The following is a 22,469-nucleotide window of genomic DNA, read 5'->3' as shown; positions in this document are numbered from 1 at the left end:
CAAAAGGAGTTTGCCACAGATTCCTGTTGTTAAGCCTGTTGGGATGAAAATGTTTACATGTTGGACTTCTCCATAATTAATGACTCTTTTTCAACCAATTCCCCAAATAGATTTGGGCTTTTTTGAACTGGAACAGGCTTGCAGGTACCCGTTGCTGGCTGGTTTGGTTTGGTGGTGGTGAATTTGCGTGTGCAGGTTATACCTTGCAGTTTGTTCAAGCTTTCCCTTCACTGTGCACTGTTCTGTGAGAGGGCACTGCTTGGTTTAATGCTGAATTCCCTTTTATCTGCCAGAGAGGAGTCTGCGGCTGTGAGCGGGGCTATACAGAAGTAATGAGATCAAATGGGCTCCTGGATTACTGCGTGAAGGTACCAGGTTTAGAAGATAAGAAAGCTGATGTTAAGACCATTGCCGGAAAAAATAAACCTGTCAACTCCAAAATGCATGACATTTTCAAAGGATGGTCTATTCAACCTTTTAATCCAGGTGAAAAACTTAAATATGAATGGAATAGATTGTCTTTAGAAGGTTTCTGTAGAAGAAAGGTACAAGCTTTGTAGATGATAGCATCAGAGATTGTGTCTGGGAGCTGCAGAGCGACCTCCCAGTTTCCAGCTCGTGTGCTGTCTTTCATGCCTTTGTGCCTGTACAAAGGAATCACAATCTCTTATGTTGAGAGATAGCAAAGGCAGAATGAAGCAATAATATTTTGCAAAAGTATGCTCATATGTGATTTGGGGGGATGTTTAGAACTATTATCTGATGATGTTTCTGGAAGTAATATGTTTGGCCTAGGAAAGATATTGATCACTAGTGCTTCAGAAGTTTCAGAGCAGAAAGTGCTTAAGATTTCATTAAAGAAAACATTGGTTGTTTCTTGCCATATTTCAAAAACATATGAAAAGAACAGGGTAGAAAGTGTACAGTTTAGTCTTGAGGGTCTAAGTTACAACTTTAGAAGTATCCCACAAAGGCAGACAAGCTCTGTGCCCAAACAGCTCATCCCAGGTGGATCTTTGACATCCAGAGCACAAAATCCTTCCCAGCTTGAACCACAGACTGCATGTGCCCACACTGGTCCATTGCTCTAATAGCTGATTCCCATTTTGACTGTTGTTTTGAAGACGAATTCATTCAAAACAAATTTCTGAAATGCAAATAGGACTTTAAAAATGGGAAGCAAATGTGTCAGGCACATCGGGTCTTACTGAAATGCATCTGTTCTCCTCGTGTTATAAAACACTGGCAGTGCAGTTCCTCCCCCTCTGCAGGTGCCTGACATTGCATTTGTTTGCAATTAGTTCCTAATGAACACGAGACTTCAGAAAACATGTAGTGAAAGGTTCTGTTAAGGGATTCAGGGAGCCATAATTCTGTCTGATATATGTGATCACACTTTGAATGTTACATTTACATATTTGATTTGCAGACAGTGGTTAACCTTTGCGTTGACAGTCTCTGGGCTCACAGAGCTCAGTCCGAAGCCTTTTAAAGTTGGCTGCTTTTCCATCAAGCCCTTCATCCAGTTCACCCACACAGTTCACCTGCAGTTTGAGTCACAGGTGTGGGGTTAATTGCCTTTTTGTCAACACCCCTGGCTCTCTTTAGGCTGTCTTACTTGGGTATCATCTCTTGGCCTGGTACCTTTATGGGGTTAGAAAAAGGGAGGGAGGTGTAGGTGGATGCTGCAGTCCTCTCTTTTTAAATCAGCATTTGAGTCTGCAGCACTAAAAGCTTCTTCTTCTGAGGGCTTTACCTCAGTGCAGCACCTGTGAGCCAACTCTCACCCAAGGTCTGCAGCAGAAATAGTGACTGAGGCACTCTTATAGAACATGGTGTTGCCTAATTCACAGCAGATATGTTATAGAAACAATAATGGGAAGGGAATAAAGGTGCCCCGTGTGTGCTAAGTGTAGCACCAGCCCTGTGGCATCCTGCAGTTAACTCTTCATCTGTATGTGCTCTTCAGACGCCAGCTCAGGGCTAGTGTTCTTCAAATCCCTCCCCTTTGTCTAACTTCACAACAAAATGTCTAATTGCTCCCCTCAGAGAGGCTCTCAGGTTTGCTAGTCTGGGGATTTGCAGTGGTTACTGCTGGCTGAGCCAGGAAACCACTGTTCCCTCCCCACTCCTGCTCTTGATAGCAGGTCTGTGGGGAGAGCTGCCTGTATGGATGGCAATTAACTCCCTGCAGCACCACAGTCCTTGACATTGTGGTGGTCAATCAAAGTACCTGTGCCTTCTCCAGCTTATCTGTGGTTTCTCTTTCCATTTACATTCAGGAGCACTAATTTTATTTTGATTAAATGAGGCTGATGTTTTTGTTCTTCTATAAATGCTCTACAGGAGTGCACAGAACTGATTTCAAATCAGGCTGTGTTTTTCCTCTCTTAACTGTACTCTGAGAGGCCAGAGTTCAGGTATAGAAACTTTTCTTCAACTTGAGAGGCAATTTAAATAGCATTGTTTAAATTGTCAGATGACATGGTCCAGTGCCTTTCTGCTGGGGTGGAGAGCTGAGCTGCCCTCACAGCAGACATGGTGTGATGCCTCTATGGGGCTGTGACAGTCCCTTTGCAGGATTGCTAAGTATTTCTTGGCCACCTCCAGAGGAGAGGGCAACAAATTTCATACCTAGACTTCAGCAAAATAATTCAAACAAAGCAGGCCAGTCCTGATGAACAGAGCTCTTCTCACATGGGAGATAGTCTGCAAGTGTTTTGAGGAGCAGAAAAAAATCTGTGAGAAGTACTCAGCCTTTCCCCAAAGTCTGGAAGAAAAATGAGAAAGAGTGGGATCTGATTAAATGTGTTTCCCTTTGAAAAAATTTGTCATTCAAACATAAAATGAAAACCAGGCTCAGTGATTGTCCCTCTCACTTGACTGAATTTGAAATGGCCTCTGTCAAACCGTGTCTGTGGGCACAGGTTCCTGTTCCTGCCTGCAGTGTGTATTTGCAGCTCTGGTGATGTGAATCAGCTCAGACTGCTGCTCTGTGGAAAAGCACCAGACCTGCTCCCTACGAGGAGAGCTGTGCAGCCAGAAGCAGAGCCAGGAACAGAAATATTGATCTTTCAAAAATTGCTGTTATTATTAATGCAAAGCTTGTAATTAAGGACCTGTCCAAGTGAAGTGTTCTGAGACTAGGGAATGTTTGAACAGACTCAAGCCCGAGCGTGCAGGGAGGGGCTCCTGCAGGGGTCCTGGGTCACTGCAGCCCAAAGAGCCCAATCCACAGCCTTACCTTGTCTCAAAGCCAGTTTTGTCTGCTGCTCTGTGGCCCAACCAGAAAGCTCTTTCCCAGCTTTATCCCTCTTACTGAGCCTATATCCCTTTACAAAGCCTATTCTTGTTTTTATTCTAAGCTGAATCTATTCCCATTTGTTGCCCAAGTGTTTCCCGGTTCTAAGCAGCTTTTCCACTTGTGCTTGCTGGTGTTTACCCCGACTGACCCCCAAGTATTTATAGAGAACAATCCTATCCCTTCTCAGACCTCAGCTAAACACATCAGGTGTTGCCTGTGTCTGGGTCAGCTCAGCATTGAACTGCCTCTGCCAGAGCAGCCCCTGGGCTCTGGAGGGAATGTTCCCCAGTTATCCTGTGCCTCTGCCTCTTTACATTAAAGTTTTGTCTTTAAAATTAGGGATTTTTTCAGAAATCTTCCTATCAAAAATATGGAGTTTTATTAATTATAGCCGGTCCCTGCTGTGTTCCCTATCAATGATGCTACTAATTTCTCTTTAATTGATCTCTTAAAACCTTTTGTATTTTAGAATAAAGTTTTTTATTCTCTCCTCTTCTACCTCTGTCCTTTTTTCCTTGTCTTCCAACAGATGGTAAACTGAAGATATGGGTGTATGGAGTATCAGCTGGAGGGTTCTTCATCATCGTTTTCCTGATTTTTACATCCTACCTGATGTGGTGAGTATGGCAGGTATTCTGTCCTTAAATAACAGCTAGTTTGCTTTTATTTAAACAATCCAAAAGACACCACAACACAGCATTGCAGGCATTTAATGCTCAAGACTTCAGGAAAGGATGGAGGCTGGACTATCTAAGTGCCTTCATTTGGCCCCTGCCTCAGAGTAATTAAAACTCTCCAAACTGTAAATGTTAACAGCTGTTATTGTGAAGAAGTTTGGTGGCCATGCAGGGAAAGAATTATTTTTGGTTATCAATAGACCCTTATATTTATTCAGACTTCTGCTGGGTTTAGAAAGGGGTTTTATTGTATTCTTCAAAAAAAAGATGAAGTAAAACTGAAGAAAGGCAAGGAGAGTGATTGGAACAAGGAACTGGCTTCTGCTCAAGGAAGGATTAAATAGAATAGGGACATTCAGTTGAAAAATGATGTTTGATGTGGGGATACAATAGAGATCTATGAAATCATGAATGGGGGAGAAAAGGGTGCTATGGAATTTTTATCTCCCACAATAAAAGAAGTAGGAGGCATCTGATGAAATGGTTGTTTAAAATAAACAAAAGATATTATTTTTCCCACAGTGCATTATTACCTTGTGAGCTTGCTGCTGCCAGGGCTGTGCATGCCAGGAAGATAAATGGATTCAGAGATGGCTTAGGAGTTCATGGGAGATTGGGTCTCTTGGTGTTAATTGTGGTTTCTTGGCTGCTTGCTACAGCTGAGAAAATCCCTAAATAGGTTTTTGCAGTGAATACATCCAGTGAAAACATGTCCTGTGTCTAAAGCTGCTCTTAGCAGCCATTGTTAAGGACAGGGTACCAGGTCTGCACCTTTGGTCCAGGGGCTCTGGGGTTTTGCTGGGGGTGAGGGGTGCGTGCCCTCCTGCAGCGCAGCCGCCGTGTGGGCAGGGGAGCTGAGCCCGGCCTGACAGAGCTCGCCCTGCCCTCCCTGCTTTGGGAAGGCACTGCCATTGATGCCTCTGGGAGGACAGGAGAGCAGGGAGAAGTATCCAGGTATCCTGCAATTCCCAAGGATTTGGCCTGAACTTACAAACATTCACAGTGCAAGCTGGCCCAAGCCCTGTCCAGTCAGGGCAGGCAACCAGAGGGTCGCAGCCACGGCCTGACAGCATCACTGCCCGCTTCCATGCAACAGTTTATTCCCTTTCACTCTCTTAGTCTTTCTCTCATTCTCTCTCTTGGGTTAAAAGCTCAAATAACAGCTTAGGAGCTGCAGCTCCCTTATTTTCCAAGCCATGTAGCTCCATTTCTCTGTGGCTTCACAGCAGAGGATACAGAGGATTTTTTAAATAACATTACACACTTCTCCATCACTTGGAGGCTGCTGAGGAAATACATTTCTCAGTAATAATTATTGTTGCTTCAATACCATGCCGAAGAAAAATGAGAATAACCCACTCCCAGACAGCTCATGTTCCAATTTTTCTGCAAGGTGCTCCTTGTTTTGTCAGCTGTGAGAAGAGATGGGAGACGAATGTGCTTTATTTCCTCTGCAGATGGGGAGCACAGCTGGCTGCCCCTTCCTGGCAGGCTGTGTGTCCATACCACACACAGGAAAGCACCAGGGGGGCCATGTGGTGCCACCCAGTTGCAGCATTCAGTAGCCACTATGGAAAGTTCATTTTTTAAATTGAAGTTTGGGGGTTGAGGATGTTGCTGAGCTTGTTACAGTTGGTAATTTTGTCTTCTGAATTGCTTTCCTTGCAGCAAAAAAACAAAGCAGCATCAAAGCCCTCCACCACAGCAGAAGCCTCTAACCCTGGCCTATGATGGAGACATTGATATGTAACATAAACAAGAAATCCAAATGTAGACATCAACTGCCTTAACTGCTTTCTTTTTTGGAACTCTCCGACTTCTCAGTTTTTTGAGGAATCTCCTGATGTATAATATCCTGGGCAGAACAGAAGTATTGCAAGCTGAAAATTTTGCCACCTCTTTATTAAAAAAAAAAAATGGAGTAAAAAACTTGGATCTTGTGAAACTTTTCTGAAGAGAATGGAAACTTCATCCCTTCCTGTTGAACAATGGGAATAACAAGAAAAGAAAGGGAGAATCTACAGACATCAAAAGGAATTAGTTAAAAAAAAGGCATGACAATCCCAAGGAAATTGTGACATTTACTGTAAATGACAAGTTTGACACAGCATCATTATGCACTATATTAGTGCAGAGTTCTTTATTCTTCACATACTTCAACAATGAGTTTTCTAGTGTTTACATTTCGTTCAAAGACTTTAAAACCAGATCATGTATTTTGAGAAATGCAAGGAAGAATGAGTTGAAGTGTCTGAAGTTATCAGGTTTTTTAAAGTTTCTTCCTTCTTATCCTGTTTTCTAGTCTGGAATATGATTTTACTTCATTTCCACCTACAGGACAGAATAAGGATCGTTATGAAAAAGCATAGGTGGTTTCTTAACCAAGAATATTTTCTAAAGAGCTGAGTAGATAGTTGTTTTGATGAATGGCTAGAGGATTTGATTGTTTAAAAAGGATTTTAAATTAAATTAAACCATGTAGATACATTATGGCCAGTTTAAATTGTTATTCAGTTTAATTAAAACAAACTCTGCTTTTGTATTTAAATTTTCTTATCTGAAATATTTATAGATTCCTTTTTTTGACTTTAATTACCTGACCTCATTTAATATACATCAAACACCAATGCAGTTTGTAGAAGGTCTTGCTTTTTTAAATGTTTCAGAACCACTGAGAAGTTACATGTCGTAAAATTCTGGGAACATTTGAAGAGGGTAAGTGTTTATAATAGTGTGTGTTGCAAGTAAGAAAGTGCCATCTTGTGGTATTGACTTGTATTTATAAGCAAATAAAATGCTAAAGAGAGTGAGAAAATTGCTTCTGGTATGTTGAATTAAATGTGTGTAAACGACTTGTGTTATTAGTCATTTACTGAGCTGAGATTGGCCTCGGATTTCAAGCTCCTCTGGCATTATTTTGTGCTGCAGTGATTAGTGAGAGAAAGAGTACAGACAATTACAAGTCGAGAGAATAATTGCAGGTCTGGAGAATGCTTGGTCTTATTTTTAACTCAATGCTGCTGCTTATTCCAATAATCAGAAGAGAAAAAGAAGAATTGTTACCAGCCCAGCACCTGTTTCATCCTTCCCCTTCCAAAGGTACCTGGATCATCACAGCAGATGGGTATGACTGGGGCAGAAGGCATTGCTCATCTTGTCATGTTGCTATTCACAGCTTTGTAAAGTGGTTTGAATGTTATGGTTTTATTGAAAAAAATGATGGAATTGTAGACAGGTTTCCTTCCCTAGGTCAGGATCCCACCCACCCAGCATCGCTCCTGCAGCATCCAATTGAGAAGGTGTTGTGCCACTAAGGCAGGGTCAGGAATGTGCTTTTCCCTTCCTTCATTACAAAGAAAGGCTGATGGAATTGTGAGAGGAAATTGCCTCATGTGTTTCTGGCCCTGAAGATGTTCTGCTGGCCCTGCTTTCCACCTTTCAGCTATAATGTTTATGGAATATAAAGCAGGATCTGGTATTTCCCAGTAACACTGGGGTCCTAAATCTTTTTTTCAACAGTGCCCTGTAGTGAAGCATTGAGTAACATCTACAGAGGAAGAATTACAAGGGGAATAATGATCTGGTGCCATTAGGAACAACCCTGACAGATCTTAATACATTTTGTCTGTGGGATACCATGTCAGCAGAGTGGTACTCTCTGAATAATGAAGGAGTGAGCTCACTTAAGCATGCTGTTCAGCAAGGCATTGGAGTGGGCAAGTTGGTGTAATAATAGCAAAAATGACAGCTGGAACATGTGGTCATTGCCCTCAGCAGCAGGGTAAATTACTGTCCAAACTATGATGAAGAGAAGGCTCTGGGGAGACCTCAGAGCACCTGCCAATGCCTAAAGGGAGTACCAAGAGAGCTGGAGAGGGACTTTGGACAGAGGCATGGAGTGACAGGACAACGGGGAATGGCTCCAAACAGAGGGCAGGTTTAGATGAGGTATCGGGAAGAAATTCCTCCCTGTGAGGATGGTGGGGACTTGGCACAGGTTGTCCAGAGAAGCTGTGGCTGCCCTTGGAAGTGTTCAAGGCCAGGCTGGATGGGGTTTGGAGCAACCTGGGGTAGTGGAAGGCGTCCCTGCCCACAGCAGGGGGGCAGACCTCTAAGTCCCCTTGTGACCCAAACTGGTCTGTGACTCAGTGAGTCCGTGTCCAGTGCAGGACATGTCAGATCCTGGGGGAGGTGAGGAGCTCCAGGTGCAACACTGCAAAGTGTGTTCATATTGAGGAGATGGATCTGGGGCTGTGGTCCAGTTTGGTGCCCCTCTCCCACTCTGTGTCCTTGGGCACCTTCTGGCCAAGAGGTGCTGGCCATGGTTCCTGCTGGGGCTGAGTGCTGCAGGCAGAGCTGCGGGCACGGGCTTGGTGCATGGGGATGAGACCAGATCTGCTGCAGAGCTGTTGCACTTCAGTGGTGCCCTTTAGGGAATTGTTCAGAAATGCCCAGGAAATGAGTGCACCTGTTTGACTTGGTAAAATAAAATAAAATACAATAAAGCAGCAGGGAGGGCTCGTGGGGCTGCTGCTGGAGGCAGTGGCTGCTGGCTGTGCACGGGAATCCGTGTCTGCTCCTTGTCCAGCTTGGGCAGCGTGCTGATTCAAATGTCACAAGGTAATTGAATGTATTTGATAATTTGGGATTGAATTAAGCTGTGAAATTGAACCAGTGGCCCTGCAGGGTCCACGAGGCTGAGAATGCAGCACAATGCCAAAGCAGGAATTGGTCACTTAGGCAGATATCAAGGTTATTGCCCTTTGTAAGAGCCCTGGATATCCTGCTGGGGGGGATTCCCAACCTCCTGTGGGAGCACTGGAGTCAATTCCTGCCTTTCATTGTCCAAAATGAGTCATGACATGGAGAAAGGATTACTCCAATTCTTGCCTGTTTGGGATTTCTGAACTTTTTGCTGAAGTAGTTGGGGCTGCTGCTGTCCCCTGCTGAAGACAGGAGAGAGATCTTGGTCCCTCAGGCAGGAATTCCTCTACTCCCAGCTCGGGCATCCCATCAGCACAGGTATGTGTTGTGAGATTGTGCAGGAAAGCATCTGTGGGTGAAGAATTTCTTCCTGATACCTAATCTAAATTTACCTTCTTCAAAGCCATTCTCCCTTGCCCTATCACTCCATGCCTCTGTCCAAAATCCCTCTCCAGCTCCCTTAGAGCCCTTTAGGGGAAGATGAAGGCACTGGAAGAGGCTCCCAAGTCTGCCTGGAGCCTTCTCCAGCCTGAAAAAACCCAATTCTTTTAGCCTTTCTTCATAGCAGAGGTGCTCCAGGCCTCTGATTGTATTTTTTCTAAATGTATAATATAATTTGCACTTGTGAGGGGAAGGAGGAACATAGTTTAAATAAAATTTTAAGTCTTGTTTTCAATTGGGAGGTCATAATACAGAAAAAAAATTACCTCACTCAGGACCTTCTGAAAGATGGATCAGGCTACCTGATGTATTAATGTGCCTCAGGACAGATTATGGTTCTGTCTGGTTTAAAATGTAATTTAAATGAATGAACTTCCACGTCTTACAGCTGTGACATGCACCTGTCCTGCACAGGAGCTTGATTTATATCACCTTTGTGAAGATGTGTCTGAGCCCAGGCTGTTACGTGCCATCCATATGGATGTGCTCCTTGATTCCCGGAGCCACCGCCTGGCAGGTGACTCACTTACTGTCACTGAGCTGCTGACACGACTTGTGCCACCGGCCATGCCACTGAGCTATTGAGATGTCACACGAGCTGATCCCCAGCGCTGCTGAGGGGCTGTGCCTCCTGCTCCTGTCAGACTGGAAGATTAAGGGAGTCCCAGGTAATTCCTGCTGGATTTTCCTGCCAGCGCCGCCCGGCGCAGCTGCACGGAGGGGGTGGGACGTGCCAGGGAGTTGTCACTGCTTGAGAAAGTTGTACAGCTGTGAGGTTGCCTTCGAGAAATCTGTTTGACCCATCAGGATAACCAGGACTAGAAAGGTGAGTGTAAAACACCTGAGGCGTTTGCATGAGCTGCCACCGGATAAATGGAACAGCGCACAGTCACTCCTTGTTCCTGCCTGGTAGAAATGAAAGAAGTGTCTTGCTGTGGAATCTGATAGCAAGGAACCCCACTCTGCCTTGGAACAGGTTATTACTCAGCCACGCTTTGTGATCTGGTTACATTTCCATCTGGGAAAAGTAGATTTGAATGAATAGTTGTAACAGTAATCACAGCGATGGGATGCTTTCTGTGGGAATTTTTAATGTGTGCCCTTTCATCCCACAATCTAACAGAGTTTATTCATATTTTTAAATGTAAACCAGTAGTAAAATGGTCACATATGAAATGTCTGAGAAAATAACCCAAACCCCCATATTTGCAGATATTGGTAATTATGCTCATTTGCTTTGATTACATGTTTTGTTACAATCATGATGGGCTGTGGGCAGATACGCAGGTTAAAGCAATTTATGGGATTTATCCTGCCTGTGAAGAGATGTTTTGATGGAATGAAAAATCAGATTGAGTTTCCTCCAATAAGAAAAATTGTTACTATTCTCCTCTGCTTCAAGACAGTTTCCCTGCATGTTATGAGTGTTGGGGTTGTCACCTGCCAGCATGGCATTTGGAAAAAACCTCCCCAGACATAATAACAACAGCACGTGGGTGAAGTGGAGCACCCAGCATTCATTTTGCAGATGAGGAAGATGGCATTCATAATTTTATAATTTTTGGGTGCAACCTGGCTCCTACCCCATGTGGGCAGGTTTCAAGGAGCTTTTCTTGCAGAAGTGTCCGAGCAGATGAGTGCAGCCCAGAAATGCTATTTCCAGGACACTGCCATTACCCAGTTGTCACAACACTGTTCAGCAGCCAGATTGGGCCAAGGGATGATGTGGCATTTCCTCTCTCCATTGCAAATAACCTTTGGTAACTGTTCTGGAGCTCAGGTTTAGCAGGAATTCACATTCTCTGTCACTGTTGGAGCATCAGGCAAACCCATAATTGAAGTGGCAAAGGAGGGAGGGATGGATCTGATCTGAATCAGTAAATTATTCTTATTGACTTCATTTCATCTCATTTAGAGATGATCAGACCATTCATACATTGATATCTGCTGCTTCCTTCGAGTTTTCCACCCTCACTGAGCTTTGTGAATATGAGCGCATTGATCCTGAAAGACCTCATGTGGCAAATTAAGTGATTTAATTACACAATTTGCGTTTGCTTTCCACATTACAAGTCAATTTAGCTCAGTGACTGGATTAGAGACAAACAACCCAGCAATTGACAGGTCAGACCAGTGAAAGAAACCAATGTTCTCTGAGAAACATTGCCTGTGGCTGCTCTTCTGTAGTGGAAAGGTTGAGCTTCTTGGCTTGTGCGCATTGGTTACACCAAGTAAATCCAAATTTACAAAGTGAAGTACTTGGAGTGTACCTGAGGATGGAGATCCAGGGTTGTGTCACTGATGGGATGTAACAGAGATTCAATTTATGGTCATCTGTGCTTTGAGAAAAGCATTTGTGTCAGTTGACATCTGTGTTTTTCCTGTTAATAGTGGATGTTTTAAATCTTTCCTCTGATGAAACAGAGGCCTTGTTCTGCAAGGAGTTGTAAGTAGGACTTTGGAGAAGGGATCCCACTGTGACAGAGGGTTTTTTCTTCCAACACGCTACACAGAACTTGTGGGTGTTGTAACACAGCTGAAGCACCAGTGAAGTGATTGTTTTGAGACAAGTAAGAACATTTGCTGAGACCTTGAGACTGTGTATGAGCCATCCTTCCCAGTGACAATCACGCTGAGGGACTGCCAGGGAGAGTCACAGCAGAGCCAGGTCATCCCACAGCAATGCACAGCAATCTCTTGTTTTCTCTAATGGCCCCACACCACTTTTTTAACTGGGTAAACCACTTCATCTCCCAGTGTCTGACAGTCCTGGAGCAGAGAAAATGGGCTTTTATAACTCAGTCCAGTCCCGGCTCTGGTTTGTATCGCAAGGGGCTGTGCCTGATGGGCTGAGCAGAGCAGCAGCAGACACATCCATCTCTATAAGCTGTGCCCCCTGCCTGACGGCTGCTCGGCGGTGACAGCAGTGACATTCAGGCAGGTTCCTCATTGCTGCTTCTCCACTAGAGATGGGCTGAAAATATCACTTCATATACTGAATTTAGGCAGCTGAAGGAGCCTGTTGAAGACAGAATTGAGATGAAAAGCTGTAATGCAGATGTGTCACATCACAGTTGTGTTGTCACTCCGTTTCTTTTTATGATACGGCAGATCCACAGCAATTAATTTTAAATGCAGTCTCCGGGGCTGCAGAGCGGGAACTTGAAATATTTACTACTTTATTTGCTTCATGCCAAGTGAGATTTCACTCAGTTTGTCATTAGAAACACTGTTCTCTTCTGAGGAGAGAGTATATTTACATAAACTGCTCTCCAGTAATTCTGTGTTTTCTGCAGGAGTAGATTATGAGCACAAAAGTCTGCTGATGAGCCTGTGGGACTGAAGACAGATGTTGAGGAAAGAGCAGACCTGTTCATTGCCCTCAGTGGGCCATAGAAAGGCCAAAGAGATCCAACTCCCATTCCTTTGTCATTCCTTTGCATGCAACAGGAATCCTCACTGCCCAAAAAAAAACCCCTAAAACCAACAAAACCCCAACCCCTTCATTATTGCAAAGTTGTGGGGTATTTTAATGTACCAGCAGAGCATGATTTGGAAATGAAGAGCTGCCATCTGCAATGGTTTTCCTGGATCTCTTCTGAAGTCTCTGAAAATCAAAAACCAGAAAACTGCCTGTCTCACCTAATCATGTGAACCTAGGAAGTGGATTTTGGGGGAGGGAGGGTGGTGGGAGCCAAATGCTGTGAAATTTGAAGCTAAATGGGGAATGTTGCAGCCCAGAGCACAGGGGATGCAGTGCTGGGTGTAGGACCAGCTGCCTCCTGAGTCTCAGCTGCACCATGGGGGGATGACTTGAAATTTGTCTGTCCTGTTGTTTTACAGAGAGAAACGTGTTAATTTATGAATCTGTAGAAAGGAAAAATATGCACAGGAGGCTCAGGGGAGTCCTTTTCTCACTCTCTACAACCCCCTGACAGGAGGTTGGAGCCAGGTGAGGACCAGGCTCCCTGGGTAGCAAGTGGCAAGAAGAAATGGCCTCAAGATGCACCAGGAGAAGTTTGGGGTGGATGTCAGGAAAATCTCTCCACCAAAAGGGTGGTCAAGCACGGGAACAGGCTGCCCAGGGCAGTGCTTGAGTCCCATCCCTGGAGGCATTTTAAAAGCCATGTTGATGTGCCACCTGGGGACATGGTTTACTGCTGGAGGAGAGGCTGGAGTTGATCTTAAAGGACTTTTCCAATCTATTCTATTCTGCCAGCAGTCCTCTTCTCCCTTAAACTTCTGCTGTTCAAGGCACAAGCTTCTTCTCAAACTGGAATCAGCCTGGTTTATTCCATGGGTGACTGTTTGGGTACTGCCTTCAGGGCTGTGTTAAAACTTAAACAGGAAAGAAAAACCTATTGTGTTTGAAGATAAGCTCTGCTGCCAGCCATGGGCCAGGGACAGCAGTGGTGCTGGGCCAGTGCTGGGAGCTTTGGGAAAGAAATCCCTATTAAGATGCTGTCAGTGCCTGGATCTGTGGCTTGGTGCAGTCAAGCATGTTCTGTGTTTGACATTTTGTGCAATATTAGACACTCTCTGCTGCGTGCTTTGTTTCTATTAATTATTTTTCATTTTCTTATCAGATTTGCTTACCTTTTTTTTTTCATATAAAACTTGGGATCAGCTTTCTGAGACCAAAAAAGATTAAAGTGGAGTTTTTTTCCCTTGCTGACACTGAAACAATGAATATGGATCAGAATTTTCATTTCCTTTTTTTTTTGGCAACATCCATTTGCTTGATAGAGCAAGCTCACCAGCCTAGTTTTACTTTGATAAACCTAATAAGGAAAAAGCACTTTCCACCTCCATATTATTTTATGCCTTGTTTGTGACTTCAGCATCCCTTATACAGGTTTAAAGACAATTTATTCTTTATTGCCCTTGAGTCATTTTGGGAGAGCATTTGCGTTTTTCCCGACATAAAAATGTCCCCCTGTACCATGATGAATATTAAACAGGTGCTTGGATGAGGATGGATCAGTGTGCTCTGACCTGACAGCTCCATTTATCACAGCCATAGGGAGAGCTGAAGGGCCCTGGATGTGGGGCCATGCACCCAAATTACCTCCCCAAATGACCAATTTCACCATGGGGATGGTGTGAAGTCCCTTCTGTCCTGCTTTCCTAAGGGGAAAGCCCAGCCCAGCTGAAAGCAGAGGTGGCTGCTGAAATGCAGGGGCTGGCCCGGGTGGCTCTGCCAGCAGGAGCGAGGGCAAACACCTGGGCTCCCTTGTGCTGCTGTCAGTGGGACCCTCTCTGTGTCAGCAGCTCCCCACATCACCCATTTCTCCGTGTGAGAGGGATGAGCATCAGCTTGGGAGCACAAAATACCCCGGGGAGGTTGAAAAGCCAAGGCAGGGAAGGGGGAAATCTGCAGATGAGCAGAGGAGGGAATGGTGGGGGAATGCTGCTGGGATGAGACGGCTGCAGGCAGGGCTGGAGCTCCCACCCCTGGCTGTCCCCTCAGCAGAACAGGGACAGCTCGGCTGCCATGGCTCATGTGTGCCCCCGTGAATCACCCCTTGAGACAGAAAAATGCCTGGCTGTGATATTCCCCTCTGCTACCAAGAAAACAAACTGACACCCTCCTTCTATAAAGCGGAATTATGGGGAGGTGAAATGCTTTCTCATTCCTGTAGTCCAAGGACAAGGAATGTCCAAGCAATGTGGGGTTTAGATTAGGTATTAGGAAAAAATGTCTTCAAGGAAAGAGTGGTCAGGCATTGGAACAGGCTGTGCAGGGAAGTGGTGGGGTCACCATCTCTGGAAGTATTCAAAAGGTGTGTGGCTGTGGCACTTGAGCTCACGGTGAACATGGTAGGGCTGGGTTACTGCAGGACTTGATGATCTTGGTCTTTCCCAAGCTCAGTGATTCAGTTTTTCTGGGATTCTGGGACTCTGTGGCAGTCCTGGAAGCGTTGCCTCCCCTAACCTTTCACGTGTGCAATCTCTCCTCATGCACGGAGCTGTTGCTGAGATGTGAACTTTCCTGTTCCTTATGGACACATCCAGCTGCTCTTCAAGAGGAGGGTGAAGCAGAGAAACCCTCCTCACACACAGGGCAGCACTTCATGTTGGTGCTGCCTGGAGCTCTCTGGAGTGGCCTTTCTGTGCTGCAGCAGGTGATGAGGGCAATGAGGTGGTTTGTGTGGCTGCATTCATTATTCTTTTCTCTCCAGGTTTTTTTCCTGAAAGCTGCATCCCATGAATTCATATTGCTTTTTCTTCTGTTCCATTTGGGAACTGGTTGGAAAGGCTGTGCTAACAGGGTGCAACACAGGTGCCCTTGCTGAGTCAAACATGCTCATGTTATGGAAACTGCTTTTCCATGTGGGAAGTATTCATTTTTAAGGAATAGGAAAATTACAATATCTTCACTATCTACAAATGCAAGGGCGACAACCAGGTCAATTATCACTTGCTTTAGCAAAAATAGCTGTGTAATGGCACAGAAAAAATAGTATGAATCTGCCCAAGATTATTTTAAATTACACATTCTCTCAACTGAAATTAAAAACTGTCACACAGGAAACTTCCTCGGCCACCCACAGCAGCAAATGTGATTGCCCCAACCACAGTGTCCTGATGTGCTCTGAGACCTCCCTGTGCCTGTCCCTGGCTATTGCCCCACTCACCTGGCAGTTCTGCACTCCCCTTCATGGGAATGAGAGAGCAGGGGGCATTCTGACTAATAAATAATTAAATTCTGTAAAAGTATTAAGCACTAATAGATCTGACGGAGCTAATGTGTTAAGATCTTGAGGATAATTAGCCAAAATAGTGTCTATTTGATATACTCACAGAATCACAGAATGGTTTGTATTGGAAGGGACCTTGACAATCATCCAGTCCCAACCTCCTGCCGAGGGGATTTAGTGTTAGGAATTTAAACCCAGTGTGAATGCAGCAAAGCAAATGAAGATTCATGGTGATTCCCTGCACCAGTCAAGACTACAAGAAAAAGCAGTGGGGAAATATCCACGTTCAATAGAGACACATCCTATTCCAATTTGTCAGGGCTGTTAAAGGTAAGAGCAGCTTTGCTTTGCCTCCAGGCCAGGCTGGACTCACACAGGGCCTGCGTGCCTGAGCTTGTTTGTGTGCCCTGATGAATGGCTCAGTTGTAGGTTTTTTTCAAATTGACTTCCCACATCTTCCAGAGACTCTTGAAGAAGTCAAGCCCTGGCACCACGGAATGTCTCATCGTTAGTGGCTCTGGGATGAGCTGGGTGAGAGCAGCCTCCCGGGGCTCACGAGCACAGGGGGGATCCCAAAGCAGCCAGTGGACACTGACCACCGTGGGGTCACCCCAAGCAGCTGGAGGAGCCCCAGTCCCTCGAGGAGCTGTACTGAGAGCAGCAAAAAGGGTGTCCTCAGGAGCAGGCAGGGAAGGCAGCCCTGCTGTGATCAGCACCACCAGAGCAATGGCAGAGCTCAGCGTTTGCACACTTGTAATGCTGGTGGGTTTCAACACCTTTTCCAAACTTCTATTTCTTTCTAAACCATCAGTCCTGACACATGGCAAGACCAGCCCCAGCTGCAGCTGGCGGGTGCTGGCTCACTCATCCTGGCACTGTCATCAAGGTGGGATCTGCCCTGACTTCAAACGCATTTCCCCTCTTAACTCTGACTTTTTGGTGCATGCAAAGATATGGCAAAGCCCATAATACAGCATGAATTGCATCCAAATCTGTACAGCCTATCACAGAAGTACAGGATAAAGCTTGTCCCTCCTCTAGTTTGCCACCCACGAGGGCTTTGTGAAGGTGTTTTGCCCCCTTGCAGCGATGGCAATAAGCCTTTAAGTGAGCAAATTGGTTTTGAGGTACTGGAGATTGTACCTTGTTTGCTGCTGCCTTTCCTGCTGTTTCCATCCTGGCTCTGGGCAGGTACAAATAATGAATTAACTGCTGGATAAGCCTCATGCTCCCCTGAGCAATTATTCTGGCTTCTGCCAGAGCAGACTCAATTTGTCCTGCAATAAGTACAAATTTCTGAGAAGTTAGTTCTGGTTCAGGTGCTAATCATCCACATCTGTGCAGTGCAGGAATTTTTTTGGGGGGAGGACCCAGCTGTGAGTCAAGATGCCAGGTTGGCAGATGTTCAGAGCATCATGGTGCTTTTGGGGATGAAATGCCCTCCCAGCTGTGTGTGGCATTAACTCAACTAGTGGAGGGAGGAACAGCATAAATTATGCAGTGACCTTGAGCACTTGGTGTTCCCAAGGCTGGCTTCCTCTTCTCACGGAGATCAGCACTGGCGATCCAACGTGAATTTGAATCTCACATATTTATTTGAATCTCACAGAATTTATTTGCAGCAGGTGCTGGAGGCTGGGAATGGAGGTGCTGGATAAAAAGGTGATTTCCTATATCTGCTGATTAATTCTGGGCAAGAAGTGTCATTAGACAGAAACCAAGTGATGGCAAACAGCATTTGAGCAGCAGGGTAAGCCTCACACACACCTAAACCCCAGCTAAAGATGAAACCATGGTGGTGACAGGGAGACCCCAGGCTGGGTCATGCTGAGCTGTTTAAGGTTTTCTCACTGTGTTGTAGCTTCAGGATGCTCAAACACAGCGTAAAATGGGGCAGGGTTGGACACAAGCTCCTGGTTTTGCTGTGCATCAGGTTTGTGCACCAGGATTGTGTGCAGAAATGCAGGTTTTGCTCATTTTTCTGGGAGCCCTGGGCCCGCTGAAGGGCAGCTGGGGATGGGTGCTCAATCCCCTGCACATCAGAGACTAAGGGCTCTGACTGCTAAAAGCCTTTTGGGGGAGAAGAGGAGAAAAGGGTTGGTTTGTGTCTTGCCTCAGAGATCCAGTGTTATGGATTGCACAGCAGCAGGAGGAGCTCCTCAGGGCCTCCCCTGGACAGGGATCCACAGCAGGTGTAACGATCCCACTGTTTTTGTGCTCTGGACTGGGTGAGAAACTTGGCAAATTGCCTCTTTGCTGGCTCTGGTGAGGTCTGTGAGAGCTTCTGCACCACTTCTGTCATTGTAATCAGCTTCCTTCTTTGCATAATGTTTTGATGAGTCAAAATTGCCTGGTGTGTTAAAACAAATGATCTCTGCACACAGTGATAACTATCTGCATAATTGGTGTTAATCACTGCTGCATCCTCTGTGGATCTCTGTAACACAACTCCTGTCTTGGCCGTACACACCGATGGCTTGGGTGCACATACCCTGCACGGAATGATGCTCCCAGTGTCCAAAAAGCAAAGTCAAACACTGAAAGGCTTTGAAAGTGAGATTTTATGGTCTTGTGCCCAGTCTTGAAATAAATGCAGAATCACAGTCAGTGTTACATCCTGTTTACCCACTTTGAATATATTATTAAGTGTTTATTGGTACCAAAAGAGCATAATTAAATAGCATGTCAACTGCAGATCAACTCTATATTGATGAGGGCTTGTGGCACTGGAGATGTGTGAATTTTATTAACATTGTCATTTCCAGTCCCCAGCATCATAAAGGACTTGGACATTTCCCATTACAGTTGCAGATCTACCTTAACATTGCTAAAGCAATCATAGTGTGGGAAATTAGATATAAACTGAAAAATAATTAAAGGCCTGGTGACAACTTGATAACGCTGAATAATTGAAGTGCTGGTGACAAATCCTGAATTCTAATTTTCTCCCTGAAGCTGATGCTAGTAATCAAGATCAAAAGTATCTTTGTTGCTTTAGGAAAGCTCTCTCATATTTGTACCATGTAAGAAGGGGAAGGAAGAGAGATGAAAACCTTGGGTCTGGGATAACTTTGCTAACAGCTCACAATCCCACTAAATCCTGCAGATGGGAATGAGCCAGAGCTGACCAAGCTTCTTCCTTCCTCACTCCTAGAAAAGCATAAAAGCTGCAGGAGATACCTCCAGGAGCCTCTACGGTGTTGTTTGGGATACACACCCTGGGGAATATGTGAGTGAGAGCAATCAAGGACACTCACTCCGAGGGAAATGTCCCCTCCAAGGAGGGCAAACACGAGATCTGCAGCATGGACTGCAGGGGCTTGGCCAGGATGAGCATGATGGCACGAGCCACGGAGTGTGGCTCAGCTCAGAGAGGTCCAGCTTTCACCAGACCTGCTTCATTTGCTTTTGTTCCCTGGGATTTTTGAAGCAGTTGTGGTCTTGACACATTGAGGTCAATGAAATGCTTGGTGCTGGTCCTCTGTGACTCCTCACACCTACCTGGAGCTGTGGGTCAGCCCCTGCCTCAGCAGTCAGACCCTTTCAGGTGGAACTGGTTAAAATCTGGCTGGGCTGGGGAAGGAAATGAGATTCTGTAGCCACCTGAGAGAGCAAGGATAGATGGGGGAGCTGGGGCCACCAGGACCTGTCATCACCTCGGTGGCCATGAAGGACTTTGTGCAATAAAAATTACAGTTGCTGTAATGATGATTTAAATAGCACCCTTCTCTGAAAGATATTAAGGACCTCAATGTTGTCCAGGGTTCATGCTGCCCCCTTGGCCTGCAAGGGATGCTGGGGCTGCTCCTGCACCCCTCTATTGCCAAGGTCACCCCAGGACAGTGACAGGGAGCCTGCAGGGATGGCTCTGCTCTGTGCTGCAGATGTGGTGTCCACCCCCCCTGGATCTGTGCAGATTGCAGGACATGGGGAGAAGCCCATCAGAAATTGGTCGTAGCTGGAGGGAATGGCAGGGGAGCAAACAGCACTGAGAAGATCCTTTTATTTTTGTCAGGATTCAGGTAAACATAAATAAACTGCTCAGGTGTGTTACAACAGCACACAGCTTAGAAACTGGACAACATCCAGCACTTTGCAAGGTGACAGAAGGTTGCCTGTGCTTAATGCTTGCAGAAAAAAAACCCCTTTTTTCCTTGAATAGCCTGCATATGAATCTACATGAACCTAAACAACTTTAAAATTACCTCTTTGCTCCCTATGCTGAAACTAGTCATTACTGTACTTTTTTTTGGGTCTGATAAAACCATATGATAATATTTTGGCATAACTTAAAAGCCATATTTAAATAAAGCTGTTGGAGGCTGTAAGTCACCATCCCTGGAGGCAGGCATTAAAAGATGTGGTGCCTGGGGACATGGTTTAATTGTCTGGCAGTGTTTTGATCTTTTCAACCAAAACAATTCAGTGACACTGTGACTCCAAAGAGGTGAAAAGCCAAGCATCTCCCTTTTGCTGTTGGCTGTGTGACTTGAGGGCAGCACAGGGCCCTGTGCCCTCCCACAGCAGTGCTCCTTCCCTGCTCCTGCCCTGGCACTGCTCTGTGCATGTTTATTGATCAGTTATTGATCCGAATTTGGCGGTGCAGGGAGTAGGGATCATTTACAGCAAGGTGAGGAGCATTTTGGCTCTGGTTGCACATTTCAGACTGGAGGCAAGTGCCTTATCTCCTCCTTTATCTCATCCACTTCTGACCCCTTGTCAGTTATTTTAACATTCTTTGTATCCCACCTGACCCCTCGTTTGGAAGCTCTTTGAATCAGGTATTGGATTTGCTGTTCAGTGCTCGTTTGGCATTGCAGCAGAAATCAGACTGTAATTAATAAACAGAAGGAGGAAGTGTTTCTGTAGGGCTGGGGCACCAGAGGATGCTTGGGGAAAGACAGCACACCCAACACCCAGCTGCCCTCCCAAAACCCAGGAGATCTTGGGATGAAATGAGGCACAGACTGTGCTTCAAGGGACTGATATTCTCCACGAGCAAAAGCAAGAGCTGTTGGGGGGCAGGGAGGAAAAAGAAAGAGGCTTTGATGAGGTCTTGCAGCAGAAACCAACTCTGCTGCATGGCATCCCATCTTCTCCAGCAGACCCACACCCACATTTAATGAGTTTGCTAAATACTCCTGTAGTTTAAGCAGTCTCTGCTAAGAGCTGCTGCTGGAGCAGATGGGACAGGGGAGGCAGGAGGCACAGAGGCCATGCTCTCACCAGGGTGAGGATGTGCCAGCCCTGGGCACACTGCACATGCTGTCAGTGCCTCGTGGCAGGACAGGGCCCTGCTGGCACTCCCTGCTGCATTTTGGGGATATCCAGGGGAAGCTTGGCTCCAGGAAAGCCAGCAGCAGCTTGGGGAGGAGAGGGGACACATCCTGCACATCATCCACGTGGCCTCCCCAGGGTGCAAAGCCAAGGGCAGGATGGAGGTGCATTTTTCAGACAGAGTTTTCAGAGGGTTTGGCTTTGCTGCCTCTGCAAGGGCTGAGCAGCACCACAGCAGATTGTAGAGGGACACAGGGCCCTGTAACTCTATCAGCTTTGATCAATTTTTCAGTCGAGTTGGGAATACACCAGAGAGCATGTCAGCGTGCTTTATGGAGGGCGGCAAGTGCCTTCCATGGCTAATCCATAAAATGGGTTCTTGGAAAACAGACATTTTGTTGTCACCATGAGGAGACTACTAAGCAGCGGGGAAAAAGCACAGAAGAGGAATAGCTGGAATCTGCAGTGCCTGCTGCAGCTGCTGGGAATGCCCTGGCAGGGATGGTGGGCAGCTCGTGGTGTCCCCAGCCAGAGAGGGCAGGGACACAGACCCTGCTGCCATCCCAGTGCTCCTTCAACCCTTGCCCTGCAACCTCCTCACCCTCTGGCCCAGGAAAAGCAGCTGCCCTTCTGTTCATGCTTAATGAAGTAGAACAATCTGGTTTTAGCAATTAGTGGAGATGCAGTTGAAAACACCAAACAGTCCCCAGTGCCCCTCTTCTCCCAACCCTTCAAACACTGATTGCCATCAACTGGCAGCATTAGCTCCATATTTTGAGCATATGGAGTAGGGCAGGCACTTGATAATATTTGAATTGTTCTCCCACTTTTCTGAACGGATTGTTATGGTACAAGATTAATTTGCTTTTGAGGTATTTACCAGAGCCTTTTTTCTCAGACTCCCAAAGATACCCTGACACCCACTCTCCCTCCCTGCCAACCACTGAGAGCATTCATGAAATTGCTCTGAAATGAATCAATTTTTTGATTTCTTTCAAAGTATTTTCCATGTTTTGAAGCCTGGAGTGCATTTTGGGTACCTTAGCATACTCCCAAAGCTGGAATTTTGCTGTTAAATTTATTTGCTAGAAGAGGCTTTTTTCTTTTCCCATTTCACCTGACTTCAGGAGCTGGGAAGTAATATAAGCACCAAATATCCTGACACTTGAGAGAAAACAGTAAGAGTGGGTGCTCACTGCAGAAGGCCAAGGTGACTGGAGGTCAGAGCTGACAATTACTGTAGGACTGGAGCCCTCCTCACTGCCACAGCACTTCTGATGCATTGCACAGACTCCTGCAGCCTAAATGTGCTCCTGGGGCACCTCTGTGGAGAGCTGCTGCCCTGGAGAGCAGGGCTGCTCCTGC

The 22,469-nt window shown here is 45.8% G+C and overlaps 1 protein-coding gene across 6 annotated transcripts in view; it reads left to right on the top strand.

Annotated features, from left to right (window-relative positions):
* Positions 1 to 7,904, top strand: part of THSD7B (thrombospondin type 1 domain containing 7B) — a 298,971-nt gene extending 291,067 nt beyond the window's left edge. For 4 of the 6 annotated variants that reach the window (XM_038142157.1, XM_038142156.1, XM_038142158.1 and 1 more), the window contains exons 28-30: positions 294 to 486; positions 3,834 to 3,921; positions 5,650 to 7,568. In XM_038142157.1, coding sequence (XP_037998085.1) covers positions 294 to 486; positions 3,834 to 3,921; positions 5,650 to 5,731 — 363 coding nt within the window. In that variant the 3' untranslated portion in view covers positions 5,732 to 7,568. Of the gene's footprint in view, positions 1 to 293; positions 487 to 3,833; positions 3,922 to 5,649 lie in introns of all 6 variants that reach the window. The other 2 variants (XM_038142161.1, XM_038142160.1) reach the window with 2 other exon arrangements.
* The last annotated feature ends 14,565 nt before the right edge of the window (positions 7,905 to 22,469 follow it).

This window comes from Motacilla alba, chromosome 7 (genome assembly GCF_015832195.1).
Source record: "Motacilla alba alba isolate MOTALB_02 chromosome 7, Motacilla_alba_V1.0_pri, whole genome shotgun sequence".
Classification (NCBI taxonomy): Eukaryota; Metazoa; Chordata; class Aves; order Passeriformes; family Motacillidae; genus Motacilla; species Motacilla alba.
Note: the sequence above shows the minus strand (reverse complement) of the source record. Positions and strands in the feature narration are given on the sequence as shown.